The sequence below is a fragment of the Leptodactylus fuscus genome, chromosome 1, assembly GCF_031893055.1.
Source record: "Leptodactylus fuscus isolate aLepFus1 chromosome 1, aLepFus1.hap2, whole genome shotgun sequence".
In the NCBI taxonomy this organism is placed as follows: Eukaryota; Metazoa; Chordata; class Amphibia; order Anura; family Leptodactylidae; genus Leptodactylus; species Leptodactylus fuscus.
In genome coordinates, this window is record NC_134265.1 from 19,096,524 (window position 1) to 19,121,348 (window position 24,825).

Below are 24,825 nucleotides of genomic sequence, written 5' to 3' on the forward strand. Positions count from 1 at the left end.
ACCACACAGGACAGATGCTCTATATACTACACCACACAGGATAGATCCTCTATATACTACACCACACAGGACAGGTCCTCTATATACTACACCACACAGGACAGATGCTCTATATACTACACCACACGGGACAGATCCTCTATATACTACACCACACAGGAGAGATCCTCTATATACTACACCACACAGGACAGATCCTCTATATACTACACCACACAGGACAGATCCTCTATATACTGCACCACACAGGACAGATCCTCTATATACTACACCACACAGGGCAGGTCCTCTATATACCACACCACACAGGAGAGATCCTCTATATACCACACCACACAGGACAGATCCTCTATATACTACACCACACAGGACAGGTCCTCTATATACTACACCACACAGGACAGGTCCTCTATATACTACACCACACAGGACAGGTCCTCTATATACTACACCACACAGGACAGATCCTCTATATACTACACCACACAGGACAGATCCTCTATATACTACACTACACAGGAGAGTTCCTCTATATACTACACCACACAGGACAGGTCCTCTATATACTACACCACACAGGACAGGTCCTCTATATACTACACCACACAGGACAGATCCTCTATATACTACACCACACAGGACAGATCCTCTATATACTACACCGCACAGGACAGATCCTCTATATACTACACCACACAGGACAGATCCTCTATATACTACACCACACAGGACAGATCCTCTATATACTACACCACACAGGACAGATCCTCTATATACTACACCACACAGGAGAGATCCTCTATATACTACATCACACAGGACAGATCCTCTATATACTACACCACACAGGAGAGAGGACAGATTCTTTACATTACATTACCTATATTACAGCAGTGACATATAGTTCTTACCAGTTAGTGCCGCTCGCTGTAACACTACGGTGTCCGATACATCTATGAAGGCAACAAAGTCCAGGCCTGGTGAATTTGCTGGAGTCTCCTCTTTTGCCTTTGGATCTTCCACTAAATGTGACGCCTTATTCTTCTTTGCTGCAGTTTTCTCAGGATCGGCTCCGGTCAGGGCTTTCTCGAGCAGTTTTGCCTGACTCAGAGTAGTCGGGAATCCATCCAGAATCCATCCTGTGTTTGCTGGGATTTTACTAAAAGAAAAATCCATATGTATACTCTATTCTATGTGAACGTTGTGAAGCTATACATCTAGTCTTCAGGCTAATGTTACCATAGAAGACACTAATCTTTAGAAGAGGGGCACAGGGTCCTCATTTCTAGCAGAGATTGGCCATGCATTTGTGGTTCTTCCCAAGTGCATTGGATCCTACTTCAGTTATAGAAATTTTCCAGCTTTCTACACCAATTCCTCAGAATTTTCAAGATCTCCGCTTGTTGTCATCTACTGTTGATCTTGAGATTTCAGGATCGATTTTAAAATCCGATTTCCGATCATTTTCCAGCTGATCCCAATCCCGATTGTGAAATTTGCTCGATCACTGATCGGGATCCGATCTTTCCCAATCCCGATCGCTCAACCCTAATTGTATATTATATATACAGTGGGGTTGAGCCGATCTTGAGATTTCAAAATCCGATTTCCGATCATTTTCCAGCTGATCCTGATTGTGAAATTTGCTCGATCACCGATCGGGATCTGATCTTTTCCGATCCCGATCTCTCAACCCTACTGTTGACCATGTTCCCGTGTGGCCATCACATGACCAGGACAGAATATTGTCTCATGGAGTAAAGATCTCCAACAGATGACAGCCAGCAGAGATCTTGAAAATTGGGAAGAACTGATACAGAAAGTATATGGAATATAACAAATACGCTGTTGGGAAAATCAGAGTACCCATTAAAGGGGGTTTCCGGCCCACTAGGGCTTTTTCATACTGATGAGAGGAGTCTGGCACCAATCAATAGGGCAGGAAGCAAGTAATAGGTACAGAGCTGCAGCGCCATCGTCTGCATAGAGGTGGCGCCGGGTTACTGCAGCTTTGCACCTATTACTTGCATGGAGCTGCTTTACCCCATCCAGCACAGTAACTTTTGGCATCCAGAAGAAGCCAGATCAGCTGATCAGGGTGGTAGCTGGGAGTTGGACCCCCACTGATCAGACTCTTTAGATAAGTCATCAGTATGAAAATCCAGTAAGGGGCCGGAAACCCCAATTAAATTCAGAAAGCACCTCTCCCCTCTACAATCTATTCTGAATGCAGCGGCCAGGCTCATCTATCAGGTTAGACGCTACAGCGATGCCTCCGGTCTGTGCCATTCGTTACATTGGCTGCCTATTCATTATAGAATAAAATATAAAGTTATCCCCCTCCCCCACAAGGCTCTCCATAATGCCGCACCTCCCTACATTTCTTCCCTCATCTCTGTCTACCGCCCAACCCGTGCTCTCCGCTCACTCAATGACCTAACACTTCCATCCTCTATTATCAGAACCTCCCACGCTCGTATACAAGACTTCTCCCGAGCTGCACCACTTCTCTGGAATGCTCTACCCCGGACAATCAGATTAACTCCCAATTTCTACAGTTTCAAACGCAAACTAAAGACGCATCTTATCAGACAGGCCGATCACAATGTCTAACGTAAACCCTTAACCCTCCTCTGTCTCCGCTCCCACATTACCCCACATGATATGATGTCATCTCAGGATAACTTTATAGGTCCAAGCTCCATCCACATGTTACAGGACACGACTGTCGACTGCTCATAAAGTCCTATGTTTATGCAACGACAGTCACCTCTATTACAACATTGTCTGACCTCTGCATAAGCAATGCCGCCCCTGCTACCTCTTGTGTCACCCCCTCTACCTTATAGATTGTAAGCTCTTGCTAGCAGGGCCCTCAGTCCCATTGTGTGAAATGACTTTCTGTGTAATGTATCTTTCTGTCTGTATTTGAACCCTACAAATTGTACAGCGCTGCGGAATATGTTGGCGCTATATAAATAAAATTTATTATTATATAAATAAAATTTATTATTATTATTATAAAGCACACGGACCCCATTATAGTCTATGGGGTCCGTTTGCTTTCACTGCACACCGCTTGTCAAAGCGTTCGGTATTCCGTTTGGGGCGTCCCCACGTGGACACCCCAAACAGATTACCAAACGCAGATGTGAACCAGGTATAAGATGGCTGCCCTCTCTATAGGACACCCTGACCTTCTTCAGTCAGTTAATCTGACCAATGGGTGATCTCCTGTGACCTGCGGGTAGTAATCTATAAAATCTAATGAGCGAGGAAACGGTTTCTTCTTGAGACTGGAGGAGATGAGATTCTAAGAAATAAAACCAGGTTAGCTTTGAGCTGTGAAGGTGTTTTTTTCCACTGGATGAGTAATCTTGTGAGGTTATTTGCATGAAGTTATAGGAAATCTCGCTGTGTTAATTCGTGGTGTTAATTAATAATTAACCCCGCTTTCCTGGGTAGAGACAAGAGGCAGCTTGTCCTGAATTTTCCAGCCAATAGGTCTAAATAGATCCAATATTCTGCATTAATTGAAGAAGCACCCTGACTTTTTTTATTATCTCCTTGTTGTGGGGGCCTGTGAGGGTTAAATTTATTAGTTGCGGTATTCAGCAGATATAGTGCGGGTAATCTGCTTATCAGTGAACCAGTATTCAGATTCTCAATGCATTCCTATGAGAGCCTTGCTTTAAGTGCAATAGACAACTAGTAATCTTAGCCCTTGCAGTACCCAACTGAACCATGACGTGAGGGTGGGGCAATAAACAAAATGGAGTGCTTATGTAATTCCTTAATATATCCCTATAGGAAGTCTTACCTAACAATGATTGGTCTCAGCGCATGTACAGGGCAGCACACCTCGACTTCGCTGCGCGTGAGCCTCGTGCCTGGAGCACGCACAGTAAAGACAAGGTGTAGTGGTCTGGCGTCATTGCACAATGGCCTATGCAGATGATGAGACTCATTGGATTAATTTCTAAGACCCCTTTTCTTTAAAGGAGTCATCTAGGACCATAATACATATTGCTGTGGCCATTTGACTATTTACCAAGCATAGCGCCATACACTGTATAGTGGCTGTGTTTGGTATTGCAGCTCAGCCCCACTTATATAAAGAGGAATGAGCTACAGCATGGCCATGTGACCAATGGACATCATGACGAGGAAGTGTAGGGCAATGCCATAGTCCTGGATAATCCCTTTTAAAAATGGGCACAGACATATTGGGATACTTAGGACACTAAACTACCACTGTATAATGAACTGTAGACGGTTTAGTGTTCCAGATTTAGGCAACATTCCCTTTTGCATATTCAACTTCCATCTGCCTGCAACCACCAAAAGGGGGAGCTCAAGAGCTTACTGAATACTTATACAGTAAACGCTAATACTGTATGCAATAAGCTCCTCAGCTCCCTCTACTGGCAGCTGCTTAACCCTGTAGGTATACAGATCCGTACACTGACAGAGATATATACTGCACAGCCTTCCATTGAAGATATATCCCAATGTATTCAGTAACTCCGATTGGATCAAAAAGCAAAGTATGGATAGAGCCCTATAGGACTTCCCAAATACTAACAGGGACTTGACATAAGAATTAGACAACCTCCTTCTTACTTGATGGCCTCAATGAGGGTCTCGACAAGCAGCTCATCCGGGGCAAGCTTTCCTTTTCTCAAATGTTTCTCCATCATCCCTCCCAGCTCTGCTCGCCTCGACAGCTTCAAGAAAAGAGACAGGACATCAAAGGACGGCCCGGGGTTCGATCCAAATATTTTGTTTTTAACGAAAGTGGGCAATCTAAATTTCATCTTGGATGACCTAAAATGGCTTCTGTGAGTAGATGATGAGGGGACCACCGCCGCTATTATGAGCAGTGGTCCCGCTATCCCAGAAGAGCCACTGCCGCTATTGAATTCAATTGTGATCGGCCTACAGGAGCGCCAGGTTTCTCTAGTAGCCCTGAGAGTGCCCTAAATTATGTCTTAAGCTGTCTAAGGGTAAGTTCACACGGGTTTTTTTGGTCAAGATTTTGAGGCCGTATCTGCCTCAAAATCCTGACCAAAAAGACGGCACCCAATTGAATCAATGGGAGCCGGCCAGTTATTTTTTCTGGGGGTCGTTTGGTCTGACTCCTGGGAAAAGAAGCGAGGTGCTCATTCTTAAGGTGGAGTCACCTCGCAATTCCGCCTGAAGACACTCCCTCCTCCCAACTAGGCCCATTCGTTGGGCCTAATCCGGAGTGGAGTAGCGCAGTGCACCGGCATTCAGTCGCAGCTACCTGTTTTTTGGTCCGGAACCTCAAGCGACTCAGCCTGAAAAATGAACATCTCGCTGGATGAAACGGCTCCCCGAAAAAAGACCTGAGCGGCTCCCATTGATTTCAATGGGAGCTGTCTTTTTGGTCAGGGTTTTGAGGCGGATACGCCTGAGGTTCCGGACCAAAAAACGGGTAGCTGCGACTGAATGCCGGTGCACTGCACTACTCCACTCCGGATTAGGCGCAACGAATAGGCCTAGTCGGGAGGAGGGAGTGTCTTCAGGCGGAATTGCGAGGCAACTCCACCTTAAGATACTTATTTGAACCAAATTTGTTTGACCTGAAACAAATCAGAAACCCAAACCGACCCAACCTAAAAATAAACAGATTGTGAGTGGAGCAGCCATCTTTAGCCATGCCCCTTTTGGAGTGGTCAAGTCCCTCTTCAAGAAGTGTCATGTCCCTTTTTGGGTATGTAGATTTGCCCACTCTTCCAGGACTCAGGGAGGTAGCCCTACCTTTCGGGAGCCTTCCTAAAGTTCTGGTAGAGATGGTAAATAAGGACAATTGTCCGTCACATGTTCCCAAATATGTACACACAAACAACTAAGCAAAATGGTGGTGTTGTAATGGTGCAAAATCTGTGCAATGAGTGTCCTGACAACGCTGATGTTTCCTGTCACCGTCTGTACTATACCGTTCTTTCCTTTGGGGCGGCCTGCTCTGGCGGTGACATCTGGGTCTGCGGGTCAGGTGATTCATCTTTCTCTATAAGGCATAAATAGAACATGTTACAATAGATACACTCAGTCAGAGATGTCAGATACTGGAGAATATCAGCAGCAATCTAGATGACATCTTGTATACTGCAGAGATATATATATATATATATATACACACATAGATGGAGAACTAGCCCGCATGTTATCAGCATCAGAATCCAATAAGGTTCATTTCTGGTAATCTAGGACTTGATGTGCAGGAAATTTACAATAATAGCCTCAATATCAGGCTTCTGGGAAGTGGTACTAAACTGCAGCATTGCCCCAGGGGTGGAGACTAAGGCTGAGTTCACACGGGGTATTTTGGTCAAGATTTTGAAGCCGTATCCGCCTCAAAATCATAACCAAAAAGATGGCTCCCAATTAAATCAATGGGAGCCGGGCAGGTCTTTTTACCGGGAGCCGTTTGTTCCGGCTCCCAGAAAAAAGAACGGACATGCTCATTCCTCAGGTCAATTCACCTCGCGAATCCACCTGAAGACACTCCCTCCATTCATTGGGCCTAATCCGGAGTGCACTGCATTGGCATCCAGTCGTGGCTACCTGTTTTTTGGTCCAGAAACTGAGGCTGCCTCCGCCTCAGTTTCTGGATCAAGAAGCCCCGTGTGTACTCAGCCTTATTGGAAAACTGAGTGGTTGTCATTTTGACCAAATGTCTCAGTGCTTGGACGGTGTAAGTCCTCTGGAGGTGGTGAAGCAGATAGGACTTAGTGAGTAGCTCCATCGTAACGGGTCTCTTCTGCTCCTCTAAGGCCGGGTTCACACGGAGTATTCTGGCTCGTCATTTGGTACGTAGACGCCGCGGGAGGATTTGCGGGCCGTATACGCTCCCATTGTTTTCAATGGGAGCCGATACCGTACACGCGGCGCTATTTTGCGGCCGCCGCAAAATCACGGCTGCAAAATAGCGCCGCGTGTATGGTACCGGCTCCCATTGAAAACAATGGGAGCGTATACGGCCTGCAAATCCTCCTGCGGCGTCTACGTACCAAATGACGAGCCAGAATACTCCGTGTGAACCCGGCCTAAGATTCAGTATTACCTCCACTAGACGGCTGGTGTGCTGGTGCAATGTCTAGTGCTTTAGTACTGATCTCATTGGGTGCCATGTCCTAATATATTTCCCTGCAGTGATGCAGCCAAAAGTAAATGTGCCGTAGCAAGATCCCCAGAGATCTGCAGAACCAAAGAAGGTTTTACAGAAAGCAATGGAGCTACATATTGGATATCATTGATTATAATGTTCTTTGGGTTCTCGCTACTGTCCTAAGTCTGGAGGGATAGCTGATGGCCACATCTCATGACCACGGCAAGTTTAAAGGGGCTATCACACTATTAAAAGTTTATATGAAAAGTTCCAAAGGGCTGTCAACAATTTTGTAGCACTTTAATCCCAAAATATACCTAATTCATAGGATGGACTGGCCACTATCACACGACCAATTTTTCTGCTTTCTGTCTACAATTTCCAAAAACCCTTTGCATACACTGTGTATGGCCTTTAGGACCCATGCTCCTTAGCCTTCACCCCAATGACAATCTTAAATATAGGCTCCATTAATTTGCCAGTCAGTCTCCTACTGCTTCTGGTAGCCATATGTTCCAAGTGAGACTCCTTCTGCCTCTGGTAGCCATATGTTTCAAGTCAGTTTCCTTCCCTGTCTGGTAACTGTAAATATAGTCCCCAGTACATTCCCAGTCACTCCCCTTCCCTTTCTGACAGCTATGTTTATAGCCTCCAGTAAGTTCCTAGTCAGACTCCTTCCCCTTCTGGCAGTGGCAGCTGCAAATATAGTCCTCAATCAGTCTCCACCACCTTCTAGCAGTTGTATATATAGTCCCCAGTACATTCCCAGTCACTCCCCTTCCCTTTCTGACTGCTATATTTATAGCCTCCAGTACATTCCTAGTCAGGCTCCTTCCCCTTCTGGCAGTGGCAGCTGTAAATATAGTCCTCAATCAGTCTCCATCACCTTCTGGCAGCTGTATATATAGTCTCCAGTTAGTTCCCAGTCAGTCTCCTTCCCCTTCTGACAGCTATAAATATAATCCCCAGTAAGTTCCCCTGCAGACAGATAATAATTGTACCGTGGTGTCTGGACGGTCACTTACTTGTAGCTGTAGTAATACTTTCAGAGGATTGTGTTTCAGTTCCATCTGGAGCAATGGAAAAACTCTCTGTCAGCTGGGGAAAAAAAATTACAAAAATCGTCACATTTAGGCATTACTTGGGATTGTGCTTGCACCATTGGCATTCACGTATGGGAAATAAGTGTCCCCAGTTGGGTTGTGAGTGGGGTCGGGGAAGGTGCTAAAGTCTCCCGGAAATTTGTTAGCAGCTATGCTTATGGCAGATGACATGGTTGTCAACTCCTACTGACACTTTTTGGGAGATGAGTTAGAAAAGACTGACAGAATTGCTGCAGAAGTGGGGAAATTTCTTATCTGGGCCTCTGAGAAGGTAAGTGATGAACCTTATGGGTGGTGTAATGTATATGATGGCTCCTCACTGTGTGACTGATGAAGGCTCCGCCCCTGAGGATCTCAAGAGTGAGCCAATCAATGGGTGCCTTACATATTGTGTAACAACCAAAGTAAAATATCTACGTATCTGTCCACAGTCCATTGTATCCCTTACCTTATTGTCACCCTCTTCCACCAGATCGGGTGCCGCTACCGTGACCTCTTCTTCCATCTCATTCTCATGGTAAGCCTTCACAGACTCCCGTACTAGGTCATCCACACTGAGCACCTGGACACTGTATACTGAGGACAAACAATACAAACTTAAAGGGATTCTCCGGGCTAAACAGGATAGATTAGCAGGGATCTGACCCCAGGGACCCCAGCTGATCAGCTGTTTAAAGGGTATGTTCACACATACTTTTTGTAGACTGATTTTGAGGCAGAATCTTCCCAAAAAACGCTTACCATTCATTATCATGATAGTCAGTGGCAGTTTTTTTTTCCTCTAGCTGAATTTTTCATCGAGAGGAAAAAAAAGGGACATGACCTACTTTCGGACGGATTCCACTTGAAAAACCTATTGAAATCAATGGGAGGCGGAAAAAACGCAACGCGTTTTTTGTTGCATTTTTTTTTACGCTGTTTTTACAAAAATTTGATCAAAAACTGCAAGCATTTTTTAAAGTGAAGTTTCCAGGTCCATACAGGGTGCTGGAGCAAAAAAAAAAAAAAAACGCAGCAAAAACGGCAACGAAAACCACAATGAAAAACACGGCAAGGAAGGAAACAAAAACCACATCGTGTCAAAAAAAGTTTCGGAATTCCTAAAGCAGACTTTTTCAGTCTGCAAAAAACTAAGTGTGAACATACCCTAAAGAAGCAGCAGTATTTGGCCTCTTCAGTACTTATCAAACACAGCGCCGTACATTGCACAGTGGCTGTGCGTGGTATTGCAGCTCAGCTGAATGTGTTTTTGCACAGTGTAGGCTCATCTTTGCTCCATCTGCATACCTCCCAACTTTTAGAGGACAGAAAGAGGGACAAAATGTGGGCTGGCTACGACAAATTTAGCTCCACCCACTTCTAAATTAAATCCGCCCATTCCCATCCATTTTTCATTGGGTACATCCTGCACCCCACATCTCTCCCCTCACAATACATCGAAGCACCCCAGAGTGCACCCATGCACCCCACATCTCCCCCCCCCCAAACAGTAGAGGCTGCATCCCACATCTCTCCCCCCACAATACACCCATGTACCCCACAGTACACCTTGAACCCCACATCTTCCCCTCCCACACAGTCCACCCTTCATCACACATCTCTCCCGCACACACAGTCCACCTTGCACCCCACATCCCCCCAAAGTATACCATACACCCCACAGTACACCCATGCACCCCACACACAGTATATACTGCACCCCACCTCTCTCCCTTCATGCACCCCACATCCCCCCACAGTATACCATACACCTTACACACAGTATATACTGCACCCCACATCTCTCCCTTCATACACCCCACACACAGTATATACTGCACCCCACATCTCCCCACAGCATAACATACACCTTACACACAGTATATACTGCACCCCACATCTCCCCACAGCATAACATACACCTTACACACAGTATATACTGCACCCCACCTCTCTCCCTTCATGCACCCCACATCCCCCCACAGTATACCATACACCTTACACACAGTATATACTGCACCCCACATCTCTCCCTTCATACACCCCACACACAGTCTATACTGCACCCCACATCTCCCCACAGCATAACATACACCTTACACACAGTATATACTGCACCCCACATCTCTCCCTTCATACACCCCACATCCCCCCACAGTATACCATACACCCCACACACAGTATACCATACACCCCCACACACACCCCACCTCTCTCCCTTCATGCACCCCACATCCCCCCAAAGTATACCATACACCCCACAGTACACCCATGCACCCCACACACAGTATATACTGCACCCCACATCTCTCCCCCCACCCACAGTTAACCTTGCACCCCCACATTCCTCCTCCACAGTACACCCTGAGCCCCACATCTTCCTCTGTCACAAAGTCCACCCTGCATGCCACATGTCTCCCCCACACAGTTAACCATGCAACCCACATCTCTCCCCCATGCACTTCACATTTCACCCCCCACAGTACACCACATCTCTCCCCCCACCCACAGACAACCTTGCGCCCCGCATCCCTGCACCTCACATCCCCCCAATACCTTAGACCACACATCTCTCCATCTCTTCCTGGACTGTACGGGATACAAAGACACGCCTACCTGGTCACGTGACCGTCTGATGTCACACAGGTCCTTCTGAGTAAAGAAGTCAAACTTTCCCCCAATCACCCCCGGCTCTTATCCCAGTTACAACCTTTTAAGTGGTATAAGAGCGGGTGGTGATAGGGGGAAAGTTTGTTAATAAGTAAAACACTTCAGGGGCAGAGCGGGACATGGGGTAACCGTGCGGGACAGCAGTCTGAAATCGGGACTGTTGGGAGCTATGCATCTGTCCCACTTAGGTCTACTCCATTTGTATTGCAATAATATAGCCACGTCCCCATCACCATACCGACCTCCATAATCCATGCAGGCCGTAGGACTTGCTCAAATACGGTAGAAAATGGCGCGGTACCTTGTGCTAAGCGCGTCAGGCAGGTGCTCTTTCCTGAGTAAGTGTTTCCAAGGACGCAGCCTTTAATGGGGAACGGAGGAAATGCGGGGAGTGGTACCGGAGCTGGGGGTGGGTGAACGATATCCATCAGTCTATGAATTACATGGCCCAGAATGTTATTATTGGGGGCAGGTTTTATCGCCCCATTTTCAGACGATATCCAGTCTCCAGTCATGGCCTGCGAAAGAACAAAGAGAAAGCGTCAGACGTTGCAGAGATAAGTATCAGTGATTCACTGTGAAACCGAAAAATACAGAGTCAAAATATGGGGGGGCCCCGCGAAGAAATCATGTACAACGCCCGCTGGTTCCTACATGGAATCGTCTTCAGTGGCCAGAACTGATTATTTCTTCTGTGGCTTTTACATAAAGGCGTATTCTATCTTCTGAATGTATATTAATAGGATACAACCTAACATTAAGACGGGTGGGGTCCAGTCTGTGCGTGGGGGGTCTGGAGATGTAAGGGGCAGAAGTCTCCTTGGGTTGTCTCCTGCACAGTGACCCAATGTATAAGAATCTACAACTGAAGTGTAAGTGGCCACATCGTAGGAGCAATTGGTAAAATTAGGGGCCTCGGCTTATATTCGGGTCGGCTTATACTCGAGCATATATGGTAATTTCTCATGAAACTAATGCAATACAATTTTGCAACATGAAAAATTTGTGCAATTTACAATACAGCCACTAGGTGGCCTCACATGGATTCATGTCGGATAGATATCTAGTGACATAGTATCACAAAATCATGTTATTTTTCCAAGCTGGTCATCTTGTGCCACAGATCTTGGGATATGTTGAGCCAAGATAAAAGTTAAGGAAGGGAAAGTCCATGAAGTGACTATTCTAGATGCCAATGCCCCCAGAACGGTGGCAGCTAGGGTTGAGCCGATCTTGACTTTTCAGGATCGATTTTGAAGTCCGATTTCCGATCATTTTTCATTCGAACCCGATCTCGATCCCAATTCCAATCCCAATGCAAGTCAATGGGATTTTTTTTACTAATCGGAGATCGGATTTTAAAAACAATCCTATTCACTATACAGCATGGAATCTAAGAATTGAACGCTTTAATTGTTAGAATCCACGCTGTGTAGTGATTTCTTTTAATCACTAAGTAGCCAGAGGATTTTTTTTTTTAATCTTCTGGCTACTCAGTCCCCCCTGGTGTCCACTTACCTGCAGAGATGGCTGGTCTGGTGCCCGGTGTTCTCGTACTTCTTCTCCTCGCTGCCCCCTGACTCCCAGGTTAGGAGAGTGTGGGCGGGTTAGGAGAGTGTGGGCGGGTACTGGGAGGGGAGACGTCACGTCTACCCGCCCTGTACATGCCCACACTCTCCTAAACCACAAGCCCCGCCTTCTTCCTAGCTCTTTAACACTAACCTGGGAGGCGGGGGCAGTAAGGCGAAGAAGAACGAGAACACTGGGCACCGGACCAGCCATCCCTGCAGGTAAGTAGCTAATAGAGATGTTAGCTAGTCTCCCATTAGAATGAATGGACGCAGCCGGCGCACAGGGGGTTAAGGCTGTGTGCCGGCTGCTTCCATTCATTCCTATGGAACCGCAGCTGAGCCTTCACACTGAGTATACACTCCGCTCAGAATGAGTGGACCGTATACTCAGTGTGAAGGCTAACATTGTTAGCTTTTCCCACAATGCTTGGCCAGTAGCAAAGCATTGTGGGAAATAATCACTGATCTCGTGTTTGGAATTCTGATCGCGATTGTGAAATTTTCTCGATCGCCGATCGGAATCCGATCTTTTCCGAACACGATCGCTCAACCCTAGTTGCAGCTTATCCACCATCCCACAATGCTTTGCTGTTGTGTGGGCAGATAAATATGAGCAGCCAAACCCCAGAGGGTTCTAGCCATGATGTGTCGGCCATGACAGGACAAACCTAAGGGACTCACAATGAGACCACAATTCTGATCTGTACCTGTAAAAAAGTGACTGTAAAAAACAAAATTTTTGTAAAAAAAAATTTTTGGTGTAAACTTGACACCTTCACAGATCTGAGGGCACCTAATAATATAGAAAAAGTGGGAAAAAATGGCAGCTCTCTGAAAAATAAACATCCGAAAAATACAATAAGTGAACAAAACGAAACAAAAAATCCCCATAAAAAAATGCCAACGCATTTCGGAACAATGTTCCGTTTTCATTTCTTTTTGACACCTAACAATATACCTGTCTTCTGAAGAAAATGTTCTTCTGAAGAAGGATGAAAGGGTTATATCTCAGGTAGCAGACCTAACATAATGCTGTGACTTCCTCTATAGATAAGACGGCAGCAAGTAGTGTCAGGAAGTGGCCTAAAGGCGGGATTATTGTGGTGAAGGCTCCCCAAACAAACAGGCAGGAAACAGAATAAAGTCAAAAACACAAACAATCCATTCACTTTCTACTAGAAACAGTTCAGAAGGTCAATAAGGAGGAAGAGAAGAAACCCACCGAATATTACACCCAAAGTCCATGTCAGAGATGGGGTCAGTGCGCTCTTACAGAAGAGAGTCCTACAGTGTGACCGCTCTTACAGAAGAGAGTACAACAGCGCGACCGCTCTTACAGAAGAGACTCCTACAGTGTGACCGCTCTTACAGAAGAGAGTCCTACAGTGTGATCGCTCTTACAGAAGAGAGTCCTACAGTGTGACCGCTCTTACAGAAGAGAGTCCTACAGTGTGATCGCTCTTACAGAAGAGAGTCCTACAGTGTGACCGCTCTTACAGAAGAGAGTACTACAGTGTGACCGCTCTTACAGAAGAGACTCCTACAGTGTGACCGCTCTTACAGAAGAGAGTCCTACAGTGTGACCGCTCTTACAGAAGAGAGTCCTACAGTGTGACCTCTATTACAGAAACGATTCCTACAGTGTGACCGCTCTTACAGAAGAGAGTCCTACAGTGCGACAGCTCTTACAGAAGAGAGTCCTACAGTGTGACCGCTCTTACAGAAGAGAGTCCTACAGTGTGACCGCTCTTACAGAAGAGAGTCCTACAGTGTGACCGCTCTTACAGAAGAGAGTCCTACACTGTGACCTCTATTACAGAAACGATTCCTACAGTACGACCGCTCTTACAGAAGAGACTCCTACAGTGTGACCGCTCTTACAGAAGAGAGTCCTACAGTGTGACCGCTCTTACAGAAGAGACTCCTACAGTGTGACCGCTCTTACAGAAGAGAGTACTACAGTGTGACCGCTCTTACAGAAGAGACTCCTACAGTGTGACCGCTCTTACAGAAGAGAGTCCTACAGTGTGACCGCTCTTACAGAAGAGAGTCCTACAGTGTGACCGCTCTTACAGAAGAGACTCCTACAGTGTGACCGCTCTTACAGAAGAGAGTCCTACAGTGTGACCGCTCTTACAGAAGAGAGTCCTACAGTGTGACCGCTCTTACAGAAGAGACTCCTACAGTGTGACCGCTCTTACAGAAGAGAGTCCTACAGTGTGACCGCTCTTACAGAAGAGAGTCCTACAGTGTGACCGCTCTTACAGAAGAGTCCTACAGTGTGACCGCTCTTACAGAAGAGTCCTACAGTGTGACCGCTCTTACAGAAGAGAGTCCTACAGTGTGACCGCTCTTACAGAAGAGAGTACTACAGTGTGACCGCTCTTACAGAAGAGAGTACTACAGTGTGACCGCTCTTACAGAAGAGAGTCCTACAGTGTGACCGCTCTTACAGAAGAGACTCCTACAGTGTGACCGCTCTTACAGAAGAGAGTCCTACAGTGTGACCGCTCTTACAGAAGAGAGTCCTACAGTGTGACCGCTCTTACAGAAGAGAGTCCTACAGTGTGACCGCTCTTACAGAAGAGAGTCCTACAGTGTGACCGCTCTTACAGAAGAGAGTCCTACAGTGTGACCGCTCTTACAGAAGAGAGTCCTACAGTGTGACCGCTCTTACAGAAGAGACTCCTACAGTGTGACCGCTCTTACAGAAGAGAGTCCTACAGTGTGACCGCTCTTACAGAAGAGAGTCCTACAGTGTGACCGCTCTTACAGAAGAGAGTCCTACAGTGTGACCGCTCTTACAGAAGAGAGTCCTACAGTGTGACCGCTCTTACAGAAGAGACTCCTACAGTGTGACCGCTCTTACAGAAGAGAGTACTACAGTGTGACCGCTCTTACAGAAGAGAGTCTTACACTGTGATGTATCCTTTGGGGCCGGACAAGCCCTTTAAAGATGAAGGCCAAAGGTTAAAAATGGCAGTCATGGGGCTAAGAAATGAACCGAGAGCTGTGACATCTAGTTTTTCTACAGTAATACCCCGGAGTACATGTCAACATGTTATATAGTGAAAAGGGCTAAAAAAAAAAGTGGAATTCCCTTTTGTATCACTAAGTCTACCCCAAAAGAAATATAAGTGAATCGCTAAAATGCAACTCTAAAAAATACAACTCCTCCCACAAAAAACAAGCCCTTATATATGTATACAAATGCAATGAGATAAGACAAAGGGGTTGTGCCATCTGAGCACGTTATCCTTTATCCATCATAGAGGGGATAACTTGTAGATTACTGGGGGTTTGATGGCTGAGACCCCCTCTGCTCTGAATGCAGCGGTGGTCAGGCAGCATGCATCCCACTTAAGGTTGAGCCGATTTTGAGATTTCAGGATCGACTTTTGATGATTTCCGATCATTTTCCAGCCGATCCCGATCGTGAAATTTGCTCCATAGCCGATTGGGATCCGATCTTTTCCGATCGCGATCGCTCAACCCTTGTCCTACTCCATTCATATCAATGGGAGCAATTGTGAAATTACACATGCCGGATAATTGGAATTTCACTGCACTTGACACAGGACATGCTTGCAACAGATTTGCCACTTCATCAGCAGCAGATATGTTTGTTTCAGATGAATTCAAAAATATCCAAAAAATGACAGCCTTCTCATGTGGCAGGGCAGACCTCCGGCGTGTCGTAGTCTGACCCAGGTCACACCTTGTTTTTCTCTTGCCGTGCACCTCAGCGGGAGAGACTGTGATCAAAGCAGATGTATAGTGAAGATCAGGAGCACACGAGGCTACGGGCGCGTTATCACCATCATCTGAGTACAGCTCTTGAGGAAACACAGCCATGTCACTGCAAACTGCAGCACCCGTAGGGTTAATGCCCAGAAGCGATGCGGCCCACGGTTGCTGTGTGTGAACTCTGCTGCATAGGAGTCCTCAGTGTGTATATGTATTGTATATCATGGCATTATATGTGAAAGTCACAACTCATATCATCACACATATCATCATTGTCATCGGACATCCCATAGCCTCATGTGCACCTAGCCCAGGTACTATGCAGGGCAAATGGTAACTGTAGCATAAAACGAATACCACAGTAACACTATATCTGGCCATCGTGTGAGTCGTATTCTGCATTTTTTGCAGTTTTCCCCTCTGCAGGTTCGGTTCTCCCTGAGCTGGTAGTAGAGATTGCCTACTATGATATCTATAGACAGCACAAGATTCCCGGACTCTCCTTTAACTCACTCCTATAGAACATTATACAGCAGTAGTGAGAAGTATAGAGGTGAATAAAAGCACTTGAGGTGATATAGAAACTTACTAGTAGCTGCAGCAGACTGTCTGCCTTTGTTTCGGCTTCTCTCTCACCTCCCCTCCCTATAAACATTTGTCATTTGATTCTCCAGTGAGCTGACAGTCTGTCTCAGGGCACCACGATGGGTTCAGCAGAGATTTTAGAGAGTGAATGTCAGTTTGGCAGGGATGGGGTGAAGGAAAAGGGCCTGATAAATGGAGAAAGCTGCATTTTTCTGTGAAATGGTTTCTTCTATTCTGTTTTACCATTGATCTATGCAGTTTGTTGAAAAGTTACCGACCACATAGGTAAGTCACTCTCACATGAAGGCTATGGACACGTTCCATGTTGCAGTCTTCATTCCTGATATGTTGTTTGCTACCTGCTCTTAGTCGCTGGGTTCCTGTGGGACATTACTCGCAGGGGATCAGCTGTACGACAAAAGCAAAGTGGATAAAACTTATCCAAAACTCATCCATGTGCTCGGTCAGACCCCAGACTCATGCGAGTGTTTGTTATTGTAGGGGTAAGACTCTCTTCTGTAAGAGCGGTCACACTGTAGGACTCTCTTCTGTAAGAGCGGTCACACTGTAGGACTCTCTTCTGTAAGAGCGGTCACACTGTAGGACTCTCTTCTGTAAGAGCGATCACACTGTAGGACTCTCTTCTGTAAGAGCGGTCACACTGTAGGACTCTCTTCTGTAAGAGCGGTCACACTGTAGGACTCTCTTCTGTAAGAGCGGTCACACTGTAGGACTCTCTTCTGTAAGAGCGGTCACACTGTAGGACTCTCTTCTGTAAGAGCGGTCACACTGTAGGACTCTTCTGTAAGAGCGGTCACACTGTAGGACTCTCTTCTGTAAGAGCGGTCACACTGTAGGACTCTCTTCTGTAAGAGCGGTCACACTGTAGGACTCTCTTCTGTAAGAGCGGTCACACTGTTGTACTCTCTTCTGTAAGAGCGGTCACACTGTAGCACTCCCTTCTGTAAGAGCGGTCACACTGTAGGACTCTCTTCTGTAAGAGCGATCACACTGTAGGACTCTCTTCTGTAAGAGCGGTCACACTGTAGGACTCTCTTCTGTAAGAGCGATCACACTGTAGGACTCTCTTCTGTAAGAGCAGTCACACTGTAGGACTCTCTTCTGTAAGAGCGGTCGCACCGTAGTACTCTCTTCTGTAAGAGTGGTCGTACTGTAGTACTCTCTTCTGTAAGAGCTGTCGCACTGTAGGACTCTCTTCTGTAAGAGCGGTCACACTCTAGGACTCTCTTCTGTAAGAGCGGTCACACTGTAGGACTCTCTTCTGTAAGAGCGATCACACTGTAGGACTCTCTTCTGTAAGAGCGGTCACACTGTAGGACTCTCTTCTGTAAGAGCGGTCACACTGTAGGACTCTCTTCTGTAAGAGCGGTCACACTGTAGGACTCTCTTCTGTAAGAGCGGTCACACTGTAGGACTCTCTTCTGTAAGAGCGGTCACACTGTAGGACTCTCTTCTGTAAGAGCGGTCACACTGTAGGACTCTCTTCTGTAAGAGCGGTCACACTGTAGGACTCTCTTCTGTAAGAGCGGTCACACTGTTGTACTCTCTTCTGTAAGAGCGGTCACACTGTAGCACTCCCTTCTGTAAGAGCGGTCACACTGTAGGACTCTCTTCTGTAAGAGCGGTCACACTGTAGGACTCTCTTCTGTAAGAGCGGTCACACTGTTGTACTCTCTTCTGTAAGAGCTGTCGCACTGTAGGACTCTCTTCTGTAAGAGCGGTCACACTGTAGGACTCTCTTCTGTAAGAGCGGTCACACTGTAGGACTCTCTTCTGTAAGAGCGGTCACACTGTAGGACTCTCTTCTGTAAGAGCTGTCGCACTGTAGGACTCTCTTCTGTAAGAGCGGTCACACTGTAGGACTCTCTTCTGTAAGAGCGGTCACACTGTAGGACTCTCTTCTGTAAGAGCGGTCACACTGTAGGACTCTCTTCTGTAAGAGCGGTCACACTGTAGGACTCTCTTCTGTAAGAGTGGTCACACTGTAGGACTCTATTCTGTAAGAGCTGTCACACTGTAGGACTCTCTTCTGTAAGAGCGGTCACACTGTAGGACTCTCTTCTGTAAGAGTGGTCACACTGTAGGACTCTCTTCTGTAAGAGCGGTCACACTGTAGGACTCTCTTCTGTAAGAGCGGTCACACTGTAGGACTCTCTTCTGTAAGAGCTGTCGCACTGTAGGACTCTCTTCTGTAAGAGCGGTCACACTGTAGGACTCTCTTCTGTAAGAGCGGTCACACTGTAGGACTCTCTTCTGTAAGAGCGGTCACACTGTAGGACTCTCTTCTGTAAGAGTGGTCACACTGTAGGACTCTATTCTGTAAGAGCTGTCACACTGTAGGACTCTCTTCTGTAAGAGCGGTCACACTGTAGGACTCTCTTCTGTAAGAGTGGTCACACTGTAGGACTCTATTCTGTAAGAGTGGTCACACTGTAGGACTCTCTTCTGTAAGAGCGGTCACAGTGTAGTACTCTCTTCTGTAAGAGCGGTCACACTGTAGTACTCTCTTCTGTAAGAGCGATCACACTGTAGGACTCTCTTCTGTAAGAGCGGTCACACTGTAGGACTCTCTTCTGTAAGAGCGGTCACACTGTTGTACTCTCTTCTGTAAGAGCGGTCACACTGTAGCACTCCCTTCTGTAAGAGCGGTCACACTGTAGGACTCTATTCTGTAAGAGCTGTCACACTGTAGGACTCTCTTCTGTAAGAGCGATCACACTGTAGGACTCTATTCTGTAAGAGCTGTCACACTGTAGGACTCTCTTCTGTAAGAGCGGTCACACTGTAGGACTCTCTTCTGTAAGAGCGGTCACACTGTAGGACTCTCTTCTGTAAGAGCTGTCACACTGTAGGACTCTCTTCTGTAAGAGCGGTCACACTGTAGGACTCTCTTCTGTAAGAGCGATCACACCGCCGACTCTCTTCTGTAAGAGCGGTCACAGTGTAGGACTCTCTTCTGTAAGAGCGGTCACACTGTAGGACTCTCTTCTGTAAGAGCGATCACACTGTAGGACTCTCTTCTGTAAGAGCGATCACACTGTAGGACTCTATTCTGTAAGAGTGGTCACACTGTAGGACTCTCTTCTGTAAGAGCGGTCACAGTGTAGTACTCTCTTCTGTAAGAGCGGTCACACTGTAGTACTCTCTTCTGTAAGAGCGATCACACTGTAGGACTCTCTTCTGTAAGAGCGGTCACACTGTAGGACTCTCTTCTGTAAGAGCGGTCACACTGTTGTACTCTCTTCTGTAAGAGCGGTCACACTGTAGCACTCCCTTCTGTAAGAGCGGTCACACTGTAGTACTCTCTTCTGTAAGAGTGGTCACACTGTAGGACTCTATTCTGTAAGAGCGATCACACTGTAGGACTCTCTTCTGTAAGAGCGATCACACCGCCGACTCTCTTCTGTAAGAGTGGTCACACTGTAGTACTCTCTTCTGTAAGAGCGGTCACACTGTAGGACTCTCTTCTGTAAGAGCGGTCACACTGTAGTACTCTCTTCTGTAAGAGCGATCACACTGTAGGACTCTCTTCTGTAAGAGCGATCACACCGCCGACTCTCTTCTGTAAGAGCGATCACACTGTAGTACTCTCTTCTGTAAGAGCGATCACACTGTAGGACTCTCTTCTGTAAGAGCGGTCACACTGTAGTACTCTCTTCTGTAAGAGCGATCACACCGCCGACTCTCTTCTGTAAGAGTGGTCACACTGTAGTACTGCTGCAGCTACTAGTAAGTAGTAAGAACACGTGCAGGTTTTCATGATTCAGAAGTGGTTCTGACTTCTGACAACTGGATATGAACGTGTGTTTATCCTAGGTGTCCATAGAGTAGTTCTTCATAGAGAAGGTGTCTATACGTAGATGTTCATACAGTAGGTGTCCATACAGTATGTGTATATTGAGGAGGTGCCCATATTGTATGTGTCCATGTGAAAGTTATAATCATGTAATGTATGAAAAACATTGCTATCCTTAAAAGCTGAATGCTAGATATAGTTGCTTAGGCTTGAAACTGGTATAATGTTATATGATAAGATGGCGCCTGCATCCAGGATTGGTCCAAGAAAAATAAATGCTTGGCTTGCTGCCAGAAGAAGCTCCCCAAGGTCACCACGCAGGACCGGGAGTAGCTGGCTATATATGGCACTGCTTAAACTTTTTCTGTTTGATTGAGATGTATCATACCAATCAGGAATGAATATGAAAACTTACGTTGTTGTTATATCACTTCCTTTCTCTGCTACTATTTAACCCCACGTTGTTTTAATATAAAGTGCGTCAGCACACATTCCTTAGCTGAGAGAGGAAATAATACCAACATATAGAGTGGTGTGACTTCTTTACCGCCTGGCACTCAGCCTAATTAATTACCCAGAATTATTGGTCAATCCTACTAATATTATAATGTGAAAGTTTGTGTGTTTGGATGTTTGTTCCTCAATCACACCCGAACGGCACACCTACATATTGGCCAGGAAGGAAAAATAGGCTACTTTAAAGGTGTCTCACTCACCCCAAATCGCCACCGCAACCCTCAAAAGTTGTCTCCTGCTCCGTTGTCGGCCCTGCCATGACATCAGCGCAGGTAGTTACACGCATCTCCTATTGGTGCATGGCGGTGTATGGGCGGGATAGGGAAACAGCACAGCGGCCCCATAGGTTTGCGCCGAAATGTGGGCGTGGACAGCACGCGAGTACACTTAGCTGAACATGGCGACTGCCTGCATGTTTCCGAACGCCGCTGACATGCCGCAGCATGCAGCAGCGGAACCAGGCAGAACGCGGCCAGCTGCATTTACCCACGTACTGTGCGGCCGGGAAAACAGACATCTCGGGAAAGAGCACACATGCTGGCTGATGTTGCGGCTACGACACATAGACCTCCCCAACATCTACATGGTGAGTACTGCAGGTACAGTGATCCGTGGGTTAGTTAGGGGAGGGGGGGGGTCCAAGAGGTCGCGGGTAGGGGGCAGGGATTTGGGACCAGAGGGCCGAGGGTGAGTAGGGGGGGAGGCGGATTGCACATGTGGTGGGGGAAAGGGGGAGATGTAGGAGGTGACTGTAATCTCTAAAGGGGGGAGGGGGCCGTGGGATAAGGGGAGGGCCGGGGCGCGGTTGGGGGGAAAGGGGGGGCCGGAGGCGCAGCAGTGGGGCCGTGGGGTCCCGGCCCACGATGGTGTGGGAGGGGCCCACGGAGGCCAAAAGGAAAGGGGCATGGGGGGCCACAGGCCGCGCTGCAGGTGGTTCGCGCAAGGGTGAGGGGGCCGCAGACCAGGTCGCGGGTATAGCTAGTCATAAACACGACTCTGACCTTATCATCTATATAGTAGGTATCTATACAGTAGGTGTCTGTAGAGTAGCTGCCCATACAGTAGGCGCCTATACAGAAAGTGCCCACGTGCCTCTTAACCCCTTCATGCCACAGCCAATTTAAATTTTTGCATTTCATGGGCCTAAAAAAAGCTGTCTTGTCTGTACAGTAGACACATTCGGATGGACTTCCCCTTTAATTGACCAAAACAATGCCAATAACTGAATAACCTGAGATTTACAAAACAGAAAAGACCTCAATGAGAGGCAAAATCTGTAACTGTGGGATTATACAGTCAGACACCCCTATAGTACACAATGTGGGGGGTGACTATGGCCGCACCTTGTATTCCTCGTAGTCCTTCTCATCCAGCAGGTTTTCCTTCTCCAGCTCCGATGGTGGAGGATCTATGGAGGCTTCTTCGTACAGAGGTAGTCCCTTGTAGAAGATCTCTAGCCATTCTCGCATTAATTTACCAGGGATGAGTCTGGAGAATAAAAATACTACAAGGTTATCTGATATTAAGAAACATCCAGGGGAAGAGTTAAGGGGTCACTGATAGGGACAAGTGACCCCCCCCCCCAACCTCTTGACCTATTTTTTGTATTGAACCAATATTTCACCCTCCTGACTCCTCATTGACGGTGCAGCTCAGCTTTAGCAGGCCTGACCATTATAGTTAGGTTGCAAGAAGCTTTCCTTCTTAAAGGGATTTTCCAGTACTTTTTAATAGAAGACCAACCCTATCCCTGAGGATCCTTGGGGGACTGATGGAGGTAACCCCAGTTACATAGCTAATACATTGACTCCTATGTAACTTTAGGAGCCCCTGCCTTAGCCTATTCCGGCAAAAAAGGACCACCCAGATGGACCAAAATAATTAACCCTTTAATGACCAAGCCAATTTCCGTCTTTTCCTCCTCACATTCCATCGTTTGTTTCATTTTTTGGTTGACTTGGCTTATTGTTTGTAATGGCCCCATTGGACATCCTGTACAATGTACTGGGGAGCTGGAAAAAATTCAGAATGAGGTGGAATTGGGAAAAAAATATACATTTGCATCAATTTCTTATGGGTTTAATTTTTACGGCGTTGACTGTGAGGTAACGATGACAAGTTACCTGTATTCTGTGGGTCACTACCATCACAACGATACCAAACTTAGATTTTGTTTTTAATATTTTGATACCTTTTAAAAAAAAAATGTAAAAACTTTGTAAAATACAAAGATTTCTTTGTGTCGCCATGTTCTGACACCGGTAACCTGTTTGGGGAACGGTGGCGATTGTTAAAAATGGAGGTGCCCATGGCGCCCTCACTGTTTAGATGTTGTAGGCGCCTAGGACTGTGGCATCTAAAGGGTAAACTATTTTTTTTATTTTTCATATTATTGCCATATTATATTATTTTTGCGCTTTCGTTTTCCTGAACCCATGGGATCATTTGGACTCCACTGGATTTCTTGAACTACGCCAATGATTAGTGTTTTTCTGTTATTTATTCATCCCAGAGGGTTGTATGTATACTTTATTACCACCATGACTTAGTGTGAGCCGGTAAAAAGGCTAACACTAACCCCCCCCAAATGTAACCCTAGCATCCACCTCCACCAGGGGTACCAGGAAGAGCAAGGTATGATCTGGTACCAGACCAGCTGAAGTGATGATTAGGTACTGGTGCAACCATAGGCTGGTATGGGATAAAAACTATGTAACAGAATTACCCAGAGCTGAAGGGGAGTCAAGTAATATATAATGCTAGAAATTCCTGATTCCCCACAGCTCCACTGTCCTGTAATGTAAAGTACATAGTATGGGATAGCATCATAGATATCTAGAGCATCGTAGAAGTCACCAGACCAGATTCAGTCTGGAAAATGCAGTCAATATACGGTCCAGAAAATAGGCCTGTGTGTAGGGTTGAGCAATCGTGTTCGGAAAAGATCAGATTCCGATCGGCGATCGAGAAAATTTCACGATCGCGAACGGAATTCCGAACACAATCTTTTTAGGTGGGATCGAGATCGGTGACTATTTCCCACAATGGTTTGCTACTGGCCAAGCATTGTGGGAAAAGCTAACAATGTTAGCCTTTACTCTGAGTATATGCTCTGCTCATTCTGAGCGGAGTGTATACTCAGTGTGAAGGCTCCGCTGCGGTTCCATAGGAATGAATGGAAGCAGCCGGCACAAAGCCTTAACCCCTTGCGCGCCGGCCGTGTCCATTCATTCTAATGGGAGACTAGCTAACATCTCTAGTAGCTACTTACCTGCAGAGATGGCTGGTCCGGTGCCCAGTGTTCTCGTTCTTCTTCGCCTCGCTGCCCCCGCCTCCCAGGTTAGTGTTAAAGAGCTAGGAAGAAGGCGGGGCTTGTGGCTTAGGAGAGTGTGGGCGGGTACAGGGCGGAGAGACGTAACGTCTCCCTTCCCAGTACCCGCCCACACTCTCCTAACCCGCCCACACTCTCCTAACCTGGGAGGCAGGGGGCAGCGAGGCGAAGAACGAGAACACCGGGCACCAGACCAGCCATCTCTGCAGGTAAGTGGACACCAGGGGGGACTAAGTAACCAGACGATTAAAAACAAAATCACTACACAGCGTGGATTCTAACAATTAAAGTGTTCAATTGTTAGATTCCATGCTGTACAGTGAATAGGATTGTTTTTTTTTCTGTTCTCCGATTAGTAAAAATATCCCATT

The 24,825-nt window shown here is 46.6% G+C and overlaps 1 protein-coding gene across 1 annotated transcript in view; it reads right to left on the minus strand.

Annotated features, from left to right (window-relative positions):
- SPEF2 (sperm flagellar 2) overlaps nucleotides 1-24,825 on the minus strand; it is a 78,075-nt gene that overhangs the window by 31,004 nt on the left and 22,246 nt on the right. Inside the window, exons 11-17 of the mRNA XM_075266857.1 lie at nucleotides 22,467-22,611; nucleotides 11,189-11,405; nucleotides 8,687-8,814; nucleotides 8,161-8,233; nucleotides 5,964-6,034; nucleotides 4,624-4,727; nucleotides 912-1,159 (exon numbers count right to left, since the gene is read on the minus strand). Of these exons, the coding sequence (XP_075122958.1) occupies nucleotides 912-1,159; nucleotides 4,624-4,727; nucleotides 5,964-6,034; nucleotides 8,161-8,233; nucleotides 8,687-8,814; nucleotides 11,189-11,405; nucleotides 22,467-22,611 (986 nt within the window). The remainder of the gene's footprint in view (nucleotides 1-911; nucleotides 1,160-4,623; nucleotides 4,728-5,963; nucleotides 6,035-8,160; nucleotides 8,234-8,686; nucleotides 8,815-11,188; nucleotides 11,406-22,466; nucleotides 22,612-24,825) is intronic.